The sequence below is a fragment of the Lemur catta genome, chromosome 14 (genome assembly GCF_020740605.2).
Source record: "Lemur catta isolate mLemCat1 chromosome 14, mLemCat1.pri, whole genome shotgun sequence".
In the NCBI taxonomy this organism is placed as follows: domain Eukaryota; kingdom Metazoa; phylum Chordata; class Mammalia; order Primates; family Lemuridae; genus Lemur; species Lemur catta.
Genome location: NC_059141.1, coordinates 48137018 through 48153287, shown reverse-complemented (window position 1 = coordinate 48153287; position 16270 = coordinate 48137018). Strand labels below are relative to the sequence as shown.

General features: G+C 55.7%; 1 protein-coding gene across 1 annotated transcript in view; it reads right to left on the bottom strand.

Moving 5' to 3' along the window:
• The window catches only part of COL13A1 (collagen type XIII alpha 1 chain), a 146659-nt gene that overhangs the window by 9879 nt on the left and 120510 nt on the right, over positions 1-16270 (bottom strand). Inside the window, exons 30-39 of the mRNA XM_045567914.1 lie at positions 15443-15487; positions 14992-15144; positions 14319-14417; positions 13056-13100; positions 10737-10778; positions 9770-9796; positions 8802-8882; positions 2508-2561; positions 1518-1571; positions 486-521 (exon numbers count right to left, since the gene is read on the bottom strand). Of these exons, the coding sequence (XP_045423870.1) occupies positions 486-521; positions 1518-1571; positions 2508-2561; positions 8802-8882; positions 9770-9796; positions 10737-10778; positions 13056-13100; positions 14319-14417; positions 14992-15144; positions 15443-15487 (636 nt within the window). The remainder of the gene's footprint in view (positions 1-485; positions 522-1517; positions 1572-2507; positions 2562-8801; positions 8883-9769; positions 9797-10736; positions 10779-13055; positions 13101-14318; positions 14418-14991; positions 15145-15442; positions 15488-16270) is intronic.

Here is a 16270-nt window from a genome sequence, read left to right as displayed (position 1 = left end):
GACTCTTTGCAAGAGAAATAGCAGCTGTAATATTTTTTTTAAAGGGTTGGCTGATTTACAACAGCTGCCTGCTTGTTCTTGGAACTGGAATTTACTTTTGCTCTAACCAGTGGCCTGGAAGGCCTGGCAAAAGTAAGTTTCGGAAGGCGAGGACAAGGTAACGATGGATCTATTTAGGGGCCCCCTATCAGGGCAACCCAGAGAGAGGGGGACACGTGGCTTCCGTTACTGGATGGCCAGGCTACGCTGATGGCCACTGTGGGATTCAGCGTCCCCTAGTCATGTGGAAAAATCCACGCTTCAGTGGCAGGAGTAGGCCCAGACTCCCTGCATGCCACGGATTCGGCCCCCCTAAAGCCTTTCAATTTAGGATGATTTATCAGGAAACACTGTGTTTGCCCTGCTGAGTCGGGAATCCCCATTTGATCATTCCACCCCATTATGAAGACATTAGTGCCCAGAGCTGAGGAGCACAGCTGACTCACCCGGTTTCCTTTGTCCCCGGGTGGTCCGTGTAAACCCTGCAATAAATCAGAGACGAAGACACGCTAATGAGAAAACACAGGATGGCTGTAGCGTCCTTCCTTCCGGGCTCATAAAGCTCTTTACCGATGCCTACTTCATCAGAGACAGGTTTAACTGTCCCCATTTTACAGAGGGGAACAAGGAAGCCAGTCACTCAAGGAGCTTGACCTAGAGGCAAGTGATGAGTTATGGGCAAAGCCAAGGATGCAGTTCTAACTTCCTGGTCCTATAGCCCATGCCCTGGTCTGTGGCAGTGTCCCTCTGTGGTCCCTCACACAGGTGAGCGGTGACACGGTCAGGGAGCAAAGAGCGCTCTTGGCAGAGGAGAGCCCTCCTGGCTGTCCTGCCAGGCCTCGCTGGAAAAAGGACTCAGCAACTCCTCAGAGCCTCTTTGCAAGGTGCAAACTGCTCTCCGTTCTTCAGCCAGGGGATGGGCCATGGCAGAGGCTGGCCTGGATGTGCCTACTCAGCCAGTGCATGCGCAATCTCCAAGCGATGGGAAACACTCTTCAGGCTCTCGTCGGCAGATGCTCAGCTTTTCTAACAAAGCAACGTGGAAACATGCTGCAGGTGGAAAGCCAAGTCTCTTCTTCAAGGCCAGCTCCCCTGGGAAGATGCTCTGGTCCCGAAAAATCTCCTGTGCCACAGAGGCCGGGATTTGATTCTGCCCCCTCCTCGATGGCAGGGCCTGTGGCACATTCACCCGTGAGGCCCTGAAGCATCTGACACAGAGGCTTATGGTGGGAGGGGCTCAGGGTGTGTTGCTACATCCCGGCAGATGGCCCCATGGCTGAGGACCTGGTCCCCTACCAGTGCCCAGCAGGGCGTTCTAGCCCATCACCAGTTGCCTCTTGGTAGCTTCCTCTGTTATAGACGGGAGAACTCTCCCTGGGCCCCAGAGTCTTGCTCCCGGAGCTGGGCATTCTGTGTGACAGTGTTTCTGACGGGGACAGGGGTGGGTGGTGAGAAACCTCTGGTACCATGAGACTCACAGGAAGCCCAGCTGCTCCCGTTGGTCCTGTCATCCCAGGGTCTCCTTTGCTGCCCTGCAATGAGAGAAAGAAACCCGTGAATCCTCCCTGACGTGGTAACAACATTTTGTCACTGTTTTCTATTTTGGTGGAAACCAGGGAAACCTCTCCAGCCCCCTCAGAGATCCCTTTGGGACATAAGTGCCATGGGGAAGGCAGGGGACTGGCCAAGGTCACTGACAGTGGCTGTGGGAGCTGAGTCTAACGCTAGATCCTCCTGACTTCTTGATGTCCTACAGGAATTTTCTTTCTTTTTTTTTTTTTTGAGACAGAGTCTTGCTCTGTTGCCTGGCTAGAGTGGGTGCTGTGGCGTCAGCCTAGCTCACAGCAACCTCAAACTCCTGGGCTTAAGCCATCCTTCTGCCTCAGCCTCCCGAGTAGCTGGGACTACAGGCATGCGCCACCATGCCCAGCTAATTTTTTCTATATATATTTTTTTAGTTGGCCAGATAATTTCTTTCTATTTTTAGTAGAGACAGGGTCTTGCTCAGGCTGGTCTCGAACTCCTGACCTCAAGTGATCCACCCGCCTTGGCCTCCCAGAGTGCTAGGATTACAGGCGTGAGTCACCACGCCCGGCCATGGAATTTTCTAAACACCACCTGGCACTCTGTTCTGTGCTGTTTCCCTAAATCATTATGAAGTTTAGGCATGTCTGGTGATAACAGTGTCTGGGGCCTTTCCAGACTGGGCCTGTGACAGACACTAGATGACCAGAAGCCAAGGTGCGGGAAGCTCTCTGTCCCCTGCATCACACTAAGTCTTTGTCCACACCAAGCTACACAACCAGCCCCCGCCCCCAGGCCTGCCCGGCTCCCCCAGTCTGCTGCGAGGATGACTAGGAGAGAGATGGATGGAGAAGGGGACAAGGGCGGAGGCTCCTGGGACAGTTGCGGGGCTGGCAGGGTCCCAGGCCTGCCCTCCCTCCTGGCGGCCCAGACTCCCGGCTCACCCTCTCGCCCTTTGGTCCCGCTGGGCCTGGAACTCCAATTGGTCCTGGAGTACCCTGGGGAGGGGAAAGAAAGCGGAGGTGAGGTCCCCACGCCAGGGAGCCCCGGTGCCCCGCCCGACGCCTGCAGAGGAGCAAGGTCCGAGGCCCGGTTTTCAGGGTTGGCGAGGCCAGGCTCGTTCAGGGCGGCCATTCCACCGGGCCGTGATCCTCTTTGCGTGTGGGGGCCTCGGGGGAGAGAGTCTCCCCTGCCCTGGAGCCAGATTCATGGAACGAAACCCTTTCTCTTCACAGCCAAGCTTGCCAAGGCTGAAAACGGCGGGAGCACGGTTGCTTAGTTTGCTCCCAGAAGCGCTTAGGAGGGAGCGGACCCGTCCCGGGGGGCAGGGGCTGGGGCTGGCGCCCCTCTGCTGTTGCAGCTCCACATGCAGCGGGAGGGTCTTCATGCCACAGAGAGCGACGCGGGCGCACACACAGAGGCAGGCATGAGAGGGTCATTCAGCGATGCCCACCCCACCCACCTGCCGGCCACAGACCCCTTCGTGGCCCCATCCTCTGGCCGGGGCCTTCTCTCCCCAGTCCCAGGCTTGTGGAACAGGCTGAACTGGGCAGTGACTCGGGACACCCCTGTCTGCAGGGACGCTGGCCTGGCGGGGAGGCGTGTCGTGAGCTACCCACCCGAGGGCTGCGGGAGCCGGGGGCGCTGGGGTCACGGGAGCACCGGGCTCAGACACAGCAGGGCTTGCCCCCGCCCAGCCCAACAGCTCCGCAGGCCCCGGCTCACAGCCTGGCCACACCAAGTGTCTGTGTCACCGAGGACGTGAGGACGTGGAGTGGGGCTGCGGCAGTGTCTGGTGCTCTGCGTGTGGCTGTGAAAGGCGGGCCATGATGCGCTTCAGGGGAAACAAAAAGGGCGACAAGATTCTTCTGTCGCCTCTGGCAGCTGTGAGGAGAGCAGGGAGGCTGTGAGCACCCGTGGCAGGAGCACGGCAGGAAGCGAACGGAGCCTGGTCAGGGGGAGGCTCGGCACAGGCCACGGCGTCACTCGGCCGCCTCCAGCCCTGCCGCGAAGGCCCACAAACTCCTGGATGTTGGAGGTGCCCTGAGCCTTCCTGAGCCTCAGTTTCCCAACTGCAGCAAGAGTGTCTGCCTCAGCCGCGGCCAGGTGTCAAGGTGTGGCATCTGGTGCTGAGCCCGACACCTGAGACGTGCCCAGTAGGTGTTAATATTGGCAGGGCAGGGTTAAGGTTTTCCACAAACGTTTTCCCTTAAGGTTGTAATATTGATTTTATGAGGAGAGTGAAGCCCCAGGTTCCAGGGGACAGTATAGGAGTTCCTACTGCTTCCCTGTCCAGTGTAAATGGGAGGGATAGCAGTTGAGAGCAAAGTCTCGGTTTCTCTGATTCCAGCCACAGGTCGTCCCCAGCCCTGACCTGGCACCTGCACAGGTGTGTGCTAGGTGCAGGGAGCAGGGAGGGAGGGCCTGTGGTGGAGGGACAAAGCCCTGATCATGTGCGTGACAGCCTGTGATGTCGTCTTCTTCAGTGTGTGGGGGGAGGGGTCTGGAGAGGTCTGTCACATTGGGCCAGCCATGTCATCTCCACCTTTCTATGAGGGCACAGAACAGGCATTCACAGGATGAGGCTCTGATGGGGGCCACTCTCGGCCCTCCTACCTCCAAAGGCTTCTGTGGCACCAGCTGGGAGTCCCCCCCGACCCCTGGGAAGGCCCACTGGGGCTGTGCTTCAGTGCGTCCTTCTGCCCTGTCTGTGTGTCCTGCCCTGCACACATGAGCCCCTGCAACGTCTCGCCTCCCCCGGTGTCGCTCCAGCCAGCTCGTTAGAACCCTGTGTTCTGGGCAGGCCACTGCAGACGTGGCCCTGGAAGTGGCCTGCAGGGCTCCTCCCTGCCTGGAGGGCTGGGCGCACGTGCAGCTCTGGCTCTGGCCCCCGAGCAGGGACATGCAGCCCCGGCTCCACCCTTCTGACGACCTCACAGGTTGCTCAGGGAAGGACCAGAAGGTGGACAGGACGGACATTCTCTCTGATCCTTCATTTGTTTGTCACAAGCAGAAGGGCCAGGTGCTTTCTAGTCAAGAATATACAATGCCGACTCTCTGGAATCAGGAAGAATGGAGAAAGAGGGGCCCCAAGTTGCCCACGTGCTCTGTAAAACCCCCTTGTTGGGGGGTGGGGCAGCTGTGCTGCCGCAGGCAGTGGAAGGTGAGGTCATAACGTGCCCACGGGCACTGAGCTGGGGCTGGCCTCTGTGCCTCCACGTGCTACACCTGCCCTCGGCCTTCCCTGCTGTCCCTCCCCACACACCAGACTGGTGGCCGCACAGGACTAGGACCCCCTCGTGGGGAGACAGGAGATGGACAGAGTTCAGAGCATGGAGACAACACAGCATGACGGGCACATACAGACACTGTTGTGTTTGGTGGGGACAGTCATGGCCCAGACCCCCAGGGCTGGGCACCCTGGCTAGACTCCACATGCCCTTGGGAGCAGGGCCGCTGCGGCTGGATGGCCTCCCATCCCACACCTGGCAGATGGGAGGTCCCTGGGTGCATACATAATATGGACAGGGGAATTCAGGTCAAGGCCATCTTTGTTCAAGAGGCTTGAAAAAGCACCTCTCAACTGAGCATATGGGGGTGGGTGGGGTGGGGAAGCTGCGGCCTCAAGGCCACATGGGACTCTCCAGATCCCCAAGTACGGCTCCTCGACCAAATCCAAACTTCACAAGACAAAGCTCTTTACTAAAAGGATTTGTTCCGTAAAATTTGGATTCAGTTAAAAGGCCACACGAAAGGACCCAGGCCACATGTGGCCCCGAGGTACCTTTCTGGTGTCGGTGGTGAGACAAGGCATGACTCACTGGGAAATGAGGCCACAGCGGGACAGACAAGAGGGATCACAGGCTGGGCATGGGTGGGGCGGGTGAGGGGTGTTGAAGTGACTCACCGGTGGCCCAGGCCTGCCGTCCAAACCTGAAGCTCCCTGGACGAAGGGCACAGTGTGACCAAAAGAAGGGGAAGAGAGGAACGGGAGGGAGAAAAAGGGAACAATGGGGAGGGAAGAGGTGAGTAAAGCAGTGACTCTAGACAGACATAAATGCTGGTAATCAAACACAATGAAGAAATAAGCTTGGGACGACAGGGACTGGTATTTACACGGAAACCAACAAAAACATGGAGACACTGAGTGCAGTGGCCGACTACTGAGCAGGCTGGGCAGGGGTCGGAGCTGATGGCCACTCTGTCCCTCCACACCCCTGCGCCCCTCTCTCCTTTTATCCTCTCTCAGAAACCTCTGCCAGGGGTTTCAGTGCTCTGGGGAGAGGGATGCAGAAAGGGTTTCCCAGGGAGATGTCTGGGAATCGGAGCTGCGCATCCTTCCCAGGAGGGGTTCACTGGGGGCCACGCTTACGTGGAGGGCCCCGGTGAGGGTGGTCCTCCCGGTCTCTTTCCATCCCCGCTGAGACCAGGCCATCCTGCCCTCCCACTCCAAAGGGTGCAGCCCTGGGTGGCAGCACCTGGTTTTGAAATCTGGGTAGAACCTGGCCTACCTCTGCTTCAGCTGGGTGGGAGGGGTTAGCCCTCGAATGATAATACTAATGATGCCGGACATCTCCCTGGCAGTTTATAGTCTGCAAAGCTCACCCCAAACTCAGTTCACTCATATGCTCCCGGGCAAGAGCTCTTGTATAGAAAAAGGCTTTGGAGGCAGCTGACCAGGACAGAAATCTCAGGCCATGTACCCCCTGGAGCGACCTGGCAGCAGGTGGGGAGCTACTCAGCCTCCCTTGCTCTCCAGCACCCTCACGCCTTGCTGTCCAGCGATGCACCTGGTGGCAGCAGAGCTCTCGCTCCAATCTGGATTACGAAGCTGCCTCTGAAACCCACCCACGGAAACCAGGCAGAAATTTTTCTAATGATTCTCATATGACAAATCAGGGAGAAGGCAGTGGGGATACCTAGCCTAGTAGGACTGAGTTCTTGACAACTGTTTCCAACTGAGCCTCAGCCTCAGGATTTCCAGGGTGGGGGGAAGCCCCTAGAACAGGGAGGGCAAGGAGCCACTTCCTCCTGGGGAAAGGGTGTTGGGTAGGAGGACTCTGCAGGGACCGTTCTCAGTTTTAGGGCTATGTGATTCTGGGACTGCACTGGACTCACCAGGCTAGAGAGCTGTGGTTTTCAACCCCGGCTGCATGTTGGAATCTCCTGGGGTGATGTTAAATAATGCAGTTGCCCGGGGCCCCACCCCAGCCCAGTTCAATCAGAGTCTCCCAGAGTGGGGCCGGGTAATGGTATGTTTGCAAACCCCCAGGTGATGCCAGTGCACAGCCAGTGTTCAGAATCACTTCCGTGGGGGAAGTGGAGGGAACCCAGTAGGATATGCCCGGAAAAACAGGCTGCTACTATGTGAATAAAACATCTGGTGAAGCCTGAAAACAGAACTTTAGCTACACAGTATTAAAACTAAGTTGTCTTGAGAGGTCTGGAGCACAAGGCACAAATTAGAGTCTTTCAGGCCATACGTGGTCCACTGACATATTCTGTATGTTCTGCAGTATTGCAAATCATTTTGATCTAATGTTAGAAAAGGAAGAGATTTCACATAAAACACCAGATGTTCAGCTTCCTTTGAAAAATTGCAAGATTCAGAAATACTGAACCCTCCTTCCTCCAAGGCAACAGTCATCTGAGCCAAGAAAGGGCTGCTCCCCTTAAGAAGGGATACATGGTCTTTAGTGAACCATAGTCCCCACCACTCCCTATTGTCTCCCTCAAGTCCACGTTACTTGCCATCTATGAATATGCTTGTTCTGTTGTTTCCTTAAGCTATAAAAGGTATTTCTCTGAACCCATGCCTCTAACAAAAGTTGGAAAATTAATGGTAGACTGCATACTTTGTCTTCCATCTGCCACTTTCTTTGTTTATATTACCTGTTTGGTCTCTGTGCCATTTGCATGTCAACCCTGGACTGAATTCTCCAGTGTTCACTAGGGCTGTTGTGGCCATGAATGTGGACAAAGAGATATTTGTGGTCGTGTCGGGGCAGGAAGGCTCTTTAATAGTTAGAAGTACTTAATCATTCCGGACACAGCTTAAGACATGGGAAAATGTCTGCTAAAGTCATCAGTTTTCTGTAGTCTGTCAAGTGAATCAGCTTCTTAAATATTCCTACATCCAATGCATTAATGAGGGTGGACTCATCCCTTTTGCACTGGCTGCTTGGTTGCTGTGGCTACATTAACCAGACCCTCAAGCCCTGCCAAGCAGGGGTGATTGGGCTTCCCCTTGTTCCCTGCTCTCTATGGCTACCTGGGGTGGGAACTGGCCTCCAGCCCAGGACAGTGGAGGCCCGAGTGGCTGCAAAGGGCCCTTTAGCAAGGCCATGGCCTCTGTGGAGGAATAGCTGCCAGACTCGCCACCAACTTCATATGTGACCTCAAGTGACTCTCTTCTCTGGGGCCATCGGTGGAAATGATGACATGGATCCCTAATGTCCCTTCCAGCTCTTGAAAAGCAAACCAAAAGAGCGCCCACCTCGGTAGGGCGTGGAGGGCTGTGGAGCCGGGCTCCAGGGTGGGCGGAGGGATGTGCTCACCTGGACACAGGTGAGGCAGTGCAGAGGCCACCAGCCCACTGGGGCCTGGAGCCAAGGGGCCCACCCAGCCCCACATCAGGAAGTGTGGGTGCTTCCTGAATAGCTGCCACCTCTGACTGGGGGACTCCAGCCCTGGGCAGGCCAGGATCGGACACCTCCAGGAACCCTGGAAATGAGTGGCCTTAGCCTGTGGGGACCACAGAATCTGACTTTTTCCCTGCTTTCCTGCTTGGCCAGTGCTTAAGAGGAGAGAGTAGGGCTACTGTTGGGGTTCATCTGGGCAGGCAGGAGCGATGGAGAGTACCCCGTTGTCCTGCAGCTCCCAAGCCCTCCCAGCTCGGCCCCCATCAGGGCAGCAGGCTTTACTGCCCGACTCAGGCCGTTCTCAGGCCACTCCTCGCTCTCCCGTGGGGCACCCTTCGGGGTGGGGAGCCTGCCTTATTCAGCTTCATGTTCCCCCAGCACCAAGGCAGGGCCTGGCCCGGAAGAGGCCCTCAGAAAGAGAGAGAGTTGGACCCTATGATCTTGCCCGGGTGGGAGAGCAAAACTGCAGGGAGCTCTGGAATGCGCAGACTTTGGAACCGTGAGCTTTCCAGGGGCCTCTCCTGGGCCTGGCCCAGCACCCTGGCCCGTCGGGACGCCCACTGGGGTCCCCACCAGTCTTGCTGGGCTGGTACTCACAGGTAGTCCCAGGGGCCCTCGGTCTCCTTTTTCTCCTTGGACGCCCTTCTCTCCTTTCGCTCCGTCCAGCCCTGCTTCCCCCTGGAGGAAAGGGACACAGGACAAGATCATAGAGGGGCACAGCCTGGACACATGTCCTTGCACTCTGGGGTCATGCAGACTCGGATGGGCTTTGTAGAGGAGGGAAGAGGTGGAGGTGACTGGGCCAGGGGTGGCAGGCAGGAGACTCCAAGAGTCCCTAAATTCTTAGCCTGCCTCTGCCTCAGTTAGCGTCCCCTGTGTCCCTGCAGTAACTGTGAGGGCCCCAAAGGGAAAGGGATGGGTGAAGTGGGGACAAACCCACACAGCAGTTCCAGGCCAGGCTTTGGCCTAGATGCCTGTCTGCATGGCTGGGAAACTGGAATCTTGCAGAAATTTGCTGGCAGTGCCTGAAATGCCACCACCAGAGTTCTGAGGCTTACATCCTAGTCAGGAGAAGAAACTGTCCCAAAGTCCCCTGAAGAATACCGGGGCAGGAGGCAAGGGCCACTATCATGCCAGCAGCCTCCAGCCTCCTTAGTCATTTGAAATGCTTGTGGGAGGAGCGGGAGAGCCCCAGCCCAGAGTCCAGTGGGCTTGACCCTGGGGAGGGGCCCACGCTGTATCACTGTCTCTCTCCCACCTACGCTCAGGTGAGTGAAGGGTCTGGGTCAGGTTTGATGGGAAAAGGATTTCACTGTTTGCTGAGAGACTAACCTGTCACTGTGGGGTCAACTGATGGATGGGGAAATTCTGAGTCCAAAGCATGCCAGGTGTCAATGACAGATGTTAAAGGACATGTAGGACTTCTTTCCGCCCTGATTGTACCCTGCTGGCTGGAGTGTCGCATGATGCCATTTAGGGAAAAGAGTCACCTGGGAAGCACTTTCCTTCTTTCCTGCTATCACTCATGTAGCCCCCTCCCCACCTGTCACACGACCTCATCTTACCTTTGGTCCAGGAACGCCTTGGAGCCCCTGCATTTGGAATGAAAAGCAGGTGCATTAGAACTATATTTCTAGTTAACTTCCTCATCCACAGGTTGGAGCACAGAAGAGCAAGGGCTTTGGGTGCAGGATGTGGTCTGGGGTCCCCGCATGTGAAAGGCAGAAGGGAATACAAATGGGGGTTGTGTGTATGGGGCTTTCTGGGGTGCAGTCTGAGCCCGTCGTCCTTAGCCAGGGGCTGACCAAAAATCTCTCTGTGGCCCTATGATTGACCGAGAGTCTCATGAAGGGAAGATTCAGAGGTAATTCAGCAAAAATTACATTAACATATGCAAAGTGCTTAGAACAGTGTCTGGTACCTAGTAAATTTCAATAAATGTTGGCTACTATCATTAGTGCTACTACTACTTCTACCAATGACAACAGGTGACAACAAGGTGACACAGTGCCTTGGGGACTGTGAACCATGAAAGGCATTGTCTAGCATCTGTTGGCTCAGGGTGCTTGGTGGCCTTAGGTGCCATGCAGAGGGGACCCACGGTTACATTTCTGTAACCAAGGGAAGGCCAATCCCATGGGGCTGGCTTTGAATGGTCACTTTTTATTTCAGTCCCACTCTTCTTGTCAGCTGGTTAGCAGGAAGGGGGAAGGGGAAGAGCAGATGTCTGATGGCAAAGGGTGAAGTAAATGTTGGGCAGAGCTTAGTGACAAAGGGACCCTGGGGCTGCCATGGCAGTCAGCTGTTTCCAAGGAACCAGGAAGTCCTGGGCTCCTCAGTGTCACTTGGATGATGCTATTTAACATGGGAGGGGAGAGGGGCAGGGAGAGGTTTGTGGACAAGAAAATCCCTCCCTGGGAGAAGGAGGTGACAGTGACTAAGGCTGAGGTTGAGCCCAGTGACCACCAAGGGGAGGGTTTGTTAGGGACCTGGCCACAGTGGACTGACTGCTGATAAACCCTCCAAACTTACCGGGGGTCCAGGAGGCCCCTCTGGCCCTGGTGGCCCAGGAACCTAGAAACCAAAGGGGAGTCTTGTTACACTTGAAGTGGCCTTCCCTCCTGACATAGCCCAGGGTCCAGCTGGGGACGGCAAGGCCAGGGGAGGACAGGACTGCCCAGCAGAGGTTGTCTCTCCCCCACAAGGTTTAGAACAGGTCAGAAACTCATAGCAACCCACTGGCCTGCTCAATGTTGAGAAACAAAACATCACCAGGAAAGGTCCTCCAAACATCTATCTATTCTTCCAGATTTTCTTAAAGAAAACCCCGAAAACAGAATTTCTAGCGGCACTAGGCTCTTGTTCATGTCTGGCAACAATTGCCTGGAGTGGAATAAGAGCCTTCTCTCAAGGTGGGGCATGGGATCTTCAGTTTACCCCAGTCCCCACTGCTCCCTGTTGTCTTTAACCCAGACCTTTTACAGTCATTTGTTCCATGTCTGGCCCTTGTAGCATTTGAGTCTGAGCCTTGGACTTAGAGGAGCAGAGAATGGTTATCTGGAAGGGGGGAGAGACTGAGAGGTTTCTGAAGAATCTTTCTCAAGTCCCCCCAGGTTTATAGCAGACGGGATGGGGACTGCCACGCTCGTTTGCCTTGAGGAGCTCATAGTAGAAGAGATTCTGACTGGACAGAGGAGATGGAGGAGCCCAGGGCTGTCTTCTCTGTGGAGGATGGTGCCCCTGGCAGAGTCTGTCTCTGATGAAGACAGACGTCCATTTGTCTACAGGCAGCCACTGCCTGCTCCTCTCTGAGCTGGCCACCCCACCTCGGCTTCGCGGCTCTTCTCAGGTGCCTGGCCATCCCAGGGGTAGAATCCTCTGGAATGTGGCCAGGGCAGAACTCCTCTGCCAGGCCTCCACAGAGGGAGTCCCCCCACTGGGCAGACAGGGGGACCCTAATGTCCCCTGGACCTGTGGACTTTTTAGCTCCACAATCGTCTCCTTGTAGAGAACATACTCTTTGGAAACTCTACTATTTTTAAATCTTATTATAAATAAGTAATCATGTATCTTGATCATGGTAGTGGTTAAATAAATCTATACATGTATTAAAATTCACAGAATTGTACACATTCCCCAAGAAGTCAATTTTACCTGTATGATAATTTTAAAAATAAAAAAGTTTAAAATATTTAAACACTTTTTGCTGCATAAAATGTATTTGAACATATCTCTCTCTATTTTTTTTTCTGAGACAGGGTCTTGCTCTGTTGCCCAGGCTAGAGTGCAGTGGCATCATCAGAGCTCACTGCAGCCTCAAACTCCTGGGTTCAAGTGATCCTCCTGCCTCAGCCTCCCAAGTAGCTGAATAGCTGGGACTACAGGCATGTGCCACCGCATCTGGCTAATTTTTCTATTTTTTGTAGAGATGGAGTCTCGCTCTGTTGCCCAGGCTGGTCTTGAACTCCTGAGCTCAAGCGATCCTCCCGCCTCGGCCTCCCAGCATGCAAGGATTACAGGCGTGAGCCACCGTGCCTGGCCCTGGAGTGTATCCATTTCTAAACAATAACATGCACATTGTATAATCAGGTCTGTATCACTAAATTAAGATGGGGCTTGGTGACACTGAAGGGTAATGTGGCCGGGAGACTTTGTCAGGAATGGGGAAGGCCTGGTGGTCTCTCCCACAGCTCTGAGGTGGTATCTGGGTTGTGCAGGCCCTGTCGCCAAACGTCCCCTTCCTCATGCATCCTGGAGCTCTGCTGCCTCCCTGGTGCTTCCCTGTGAGCCCACAAATATGCCCGATTCCCTCCCATCTCATGAAAACACTGCCTCCATCCTACTTCTCACTCAGCTGTTCCTCTTCCTCTCACTACCACACTTCTCAAAGGAACAAGGCCTCTGTGTGAAAGCCTACCTCTGGAGCTCGGCGGCAAACTCCTACAGAGTCATCAAGACCCTGCCTGAATGGCACGTCTTTGGGGATGCTTGCCTGACTCCCTGGGTTGCTGCCACTCCAGTGCCCATCACTGGGGACTGCGAGCACAGAGGGACGGTTCTGTTTATTTTCTTGCCTCTGGACTCTAGCGCCAGGACAGACGCACAGAGGCACTCTGTGAAGGCCATCAAGGGACGGAGTTAATGGGGGGACTAAAGCACTCCTGAGTCTCAGTGCCTGCCCTGCTGTCGTGCTCAGCCAACGCTCAGCTTCCTGTCCCTCCTGTGTCAGGCAGTTGTGAGTTTCATTCTAAAGCACAGAAATGCCATATGCTTCCCAGAGAGACTGTTGTTTGACAAGGCCCCTGTCAAATACTCTCCCGTGACGCAACAGGAAGAGCAGGTGGGACCTACCTCTGCTCCCGGGTCACCTTTCTCCCCGGCTTCTCCTTTCTCTCCCTGCGGGCACAGAACAGCACAGTGTGAATGGCAGCCCATGGGGAAGCATGGACACAGACACACCCTCACATCTGTGACAAACTAGACTGGGACTCGGCTGGTCTAGGCGTCCTCAAGGAACCCCGCAGAGGATGTGGAGGTGGTCGGACCAAAGGACAGAAGACTAGGGCAGGGGCTGTCATCACTGTCTTCAGGAATCTGAGGTTCTAGCGCGTGGGAGGAGAGGCTGACACTCCGTATGGGCTCTGCAGTGGGCGGACCCTCGGGTGGACCTGGGACTTGTTTCTAAGCCATAGAGTGGGGCATGTGGCAAAGGTGATGGGACGTCACTCCTGTGATTGTTACAAATTTCAACACACGGCTCTGTCTTGCTAGCGTGAGACACTAGAGAGACCCTCCTGCTGGTCTTGACCTTGAAGAAGCCAGCTGCCATAATGTGAACTGCCTCCTATGGGGACAGCCATGTGGCAGGGAACTGTAGGTGACCCCTAGGAGCCGAAGGTCTCAGCCCTACTATAGCAGGGAGCTGAATTCTGCCAACAGCGGGTGAGCTTGGAAGAGGACCCCAGCTCCAGATGACAATGCAGCTGGCTGGCACCTTAACGGCAGCCTTGCGAGATCCTGGGGACGGGACCCAACGATGACATGCCTGAACTCCTCACAGAAGCTATATGGCATTAAACGCATGTTGTTTTAAGCCACTAACTTTGCAGTGATTTGTTATGCAGCAGTAGAAAATGAATATGGCTCCAGAGGCCAGAGCCTCCGAGGGGCCGATGCGGGAGGCTGGTGAGGACACCCCCACGCCGCATCCAGGAGCCCTCCCTCCACCCTGGAGCTGCCCCACGATGGAGAGGACCTGTCGGAAGGCCGTGAGCTGCCTGCCTGTCTGGCTGGTGAGGGATTCCTGCACTGGGTCAGACTTGGGACTGGTTGACCTCTTAGGCTGTCTCCACTTCTAAGAGGAGAATTTTGAGCAGAAGATTCTAGCACCTTTGAGCTAGGTTGGCGCTTCAAGATAGAGGCTACCATGCTGTGAGCCGCGGAAGCCGGGACCCCTATTTATACTCCAGTGCAGTAGCTGCTCATCCAGAGGCCCCCAGGCTGGGCAGGCAGGCTCGGGTGAGTGCAGGCTTGTTGCACAGCCAGGTACCCGCTAGGCTGGTGGCCCTAGTGAGCTGCCTGCTGACAACCTTGACACCCGCCCTCTCGCCTTACTGTAAATCCCGGGAGCCCAATTGGGCCAGGCAATCCTGTCGCTCCGGGTCTGCCTTGGCCACCTGGTTCTCCTTTCTCCCCAGTTGGGCCGTCTAGACCCTACAGATCGACAAAGGTCTCTGTTAGTCAAGCTCAAGGTCATCATGGTGAGCGTCTGACCGACTGTGGCATGCACATGTGGCTCCCTTGCTCCAAGGGCGAGTGTCTAGGATGGTGCCCATTTTACAGATGCAAACCACTGAGGCCCACGGAAGGCTCCCAGGTCAGGTCAGCAGCCTAGCTGGACTGGGCTAAGGCCCCTTTTTTGTGCATGCAACCTCTTCTGGGTATAGGACTTCTGCATGCTTTTGAAAGAGGCAGTTTTACACCCACAACTTCATCTCTTTCTCAACAATCCAGTGAGGTATTCAGGGCAGGCATTATTATCCCCATTTTAGAGATGAGGAAACTGAGGCTCCGCAAGGCTCAATGACTTTCCCAAGGACACAGACAGGTGGTGACAGAACAGGACTCAGGTCTCCTGAGTCAAACACTGGCCTTCATAAGTGAGCAGCTTGAGGGGAAACTGAGTGACCCCCCTGCCCCCCATCTCTGGCTGCAGGTTTCTAGCCCAGGCAGCAGCTGGCACCGTGCAAGGCCGTGCAAGGCGGTGTCATGCTTGAGGGGGACTCACCGGCGAGCCTGCTTGTCCCGTGTCCCCTTTCTCTCCCTTCTCTCCTGGGCTCCCTGGGTGCCCGCTTTCCCCCTTCACTCCTGGAGGGCCATCCTTTCCTGGGGGTCCTTGGGGACCAGGGGGACCCATGTCTCCTGGTTTGCCTCGAGGTCCCTTCAGAAAATACCAACAACACTTCTTAGACACATTAATGGGGAAGACAGGAGAGAGAGAGAGAGAGAGAGCAGGAAGGAGCCGGTGGGGGTGGGGCAGGGCGCCCAAGGACTCGGCTCTTGGGTGCTTGCCTGGGTCTGCCTGGCTCCTCCTGGGGCCTGGTGCGGGCCCTCTCCCCGCCCTCCCCCCTTCCCCACAGGGCTCACGGCAGGGCCTGTGCCAGAGCCCTCCTGCCCCCACCCCCACCCCAGGGTGGGGACCGTTTTCAGAGGTTTGCCAGCAAGACGTCTGTCTGTACCTTTTCCCCGTCGTGTCCTGGAGGGCCTGGCAGTCCGACCTCACCCTGTGCCAGAACAAGGGAAGGTGACTCTCCGAGCAGAGATAATGACAATCGTCAGTTACCCCGTGCTTAACATGTCAAGCATCCTTCTTTGCACTTTCCCATAGAGTCGGCTCATTTAATTCTCGCTGCGTCCCTGGGAGGTGTATACTCGCATGGCCTCTGTTTTACCCACCAGGACCCCAAAGCACAGCGTCGTGTGTCCAAGGCCCACAGTTAGTGAGGAGGTAGCCAGGTCTGAGTCGGGCACGCTGGCTCCACGGTCCGTGTTTTAGCCACAACCTCGCACTGCTGCCTTTGCAAGCCCCCCATGGCTCCACTGGGGAGAGGTTCTGCCTTCCTGTCTCCTCCGACCCCCACCCCACCCTCCTGTCCTGGCTGCCCCTCTGGGAGCTCCTGTCATTGTCATTGTCACAGGTCAGGGAGGGAGGTAAGGCAGGCATGGCCAAATGGTAGGTAGGTGCTACCCAGAGGAGCACAGAGGACAGAGCAGTGAATTCTGCCTGACAGATCAGAGGAGGCTTCAAGGAGGAGGAGGCCTTGGAGTTGGCCTTGAAAGATGAGAAAGGTCTGAAAGATAGGGAGAGGGAAAGACTCGCAGGGCAGAGGGGCAGACATGAAGACAGAGGGGCAAACCTGAGAAAAAACACAGGAGTGGGCAGGAGGAGTATAAAAGGAAAGCAAAGGCAGGGCGTGAGAGAGGGGAGACTGGGAGGGATCAAATGCTCCAGTCCCTGATGGGCAGCTTGGGGACCCAGCTGTGGGTCTGGTTGGGCAGGGGCAGGG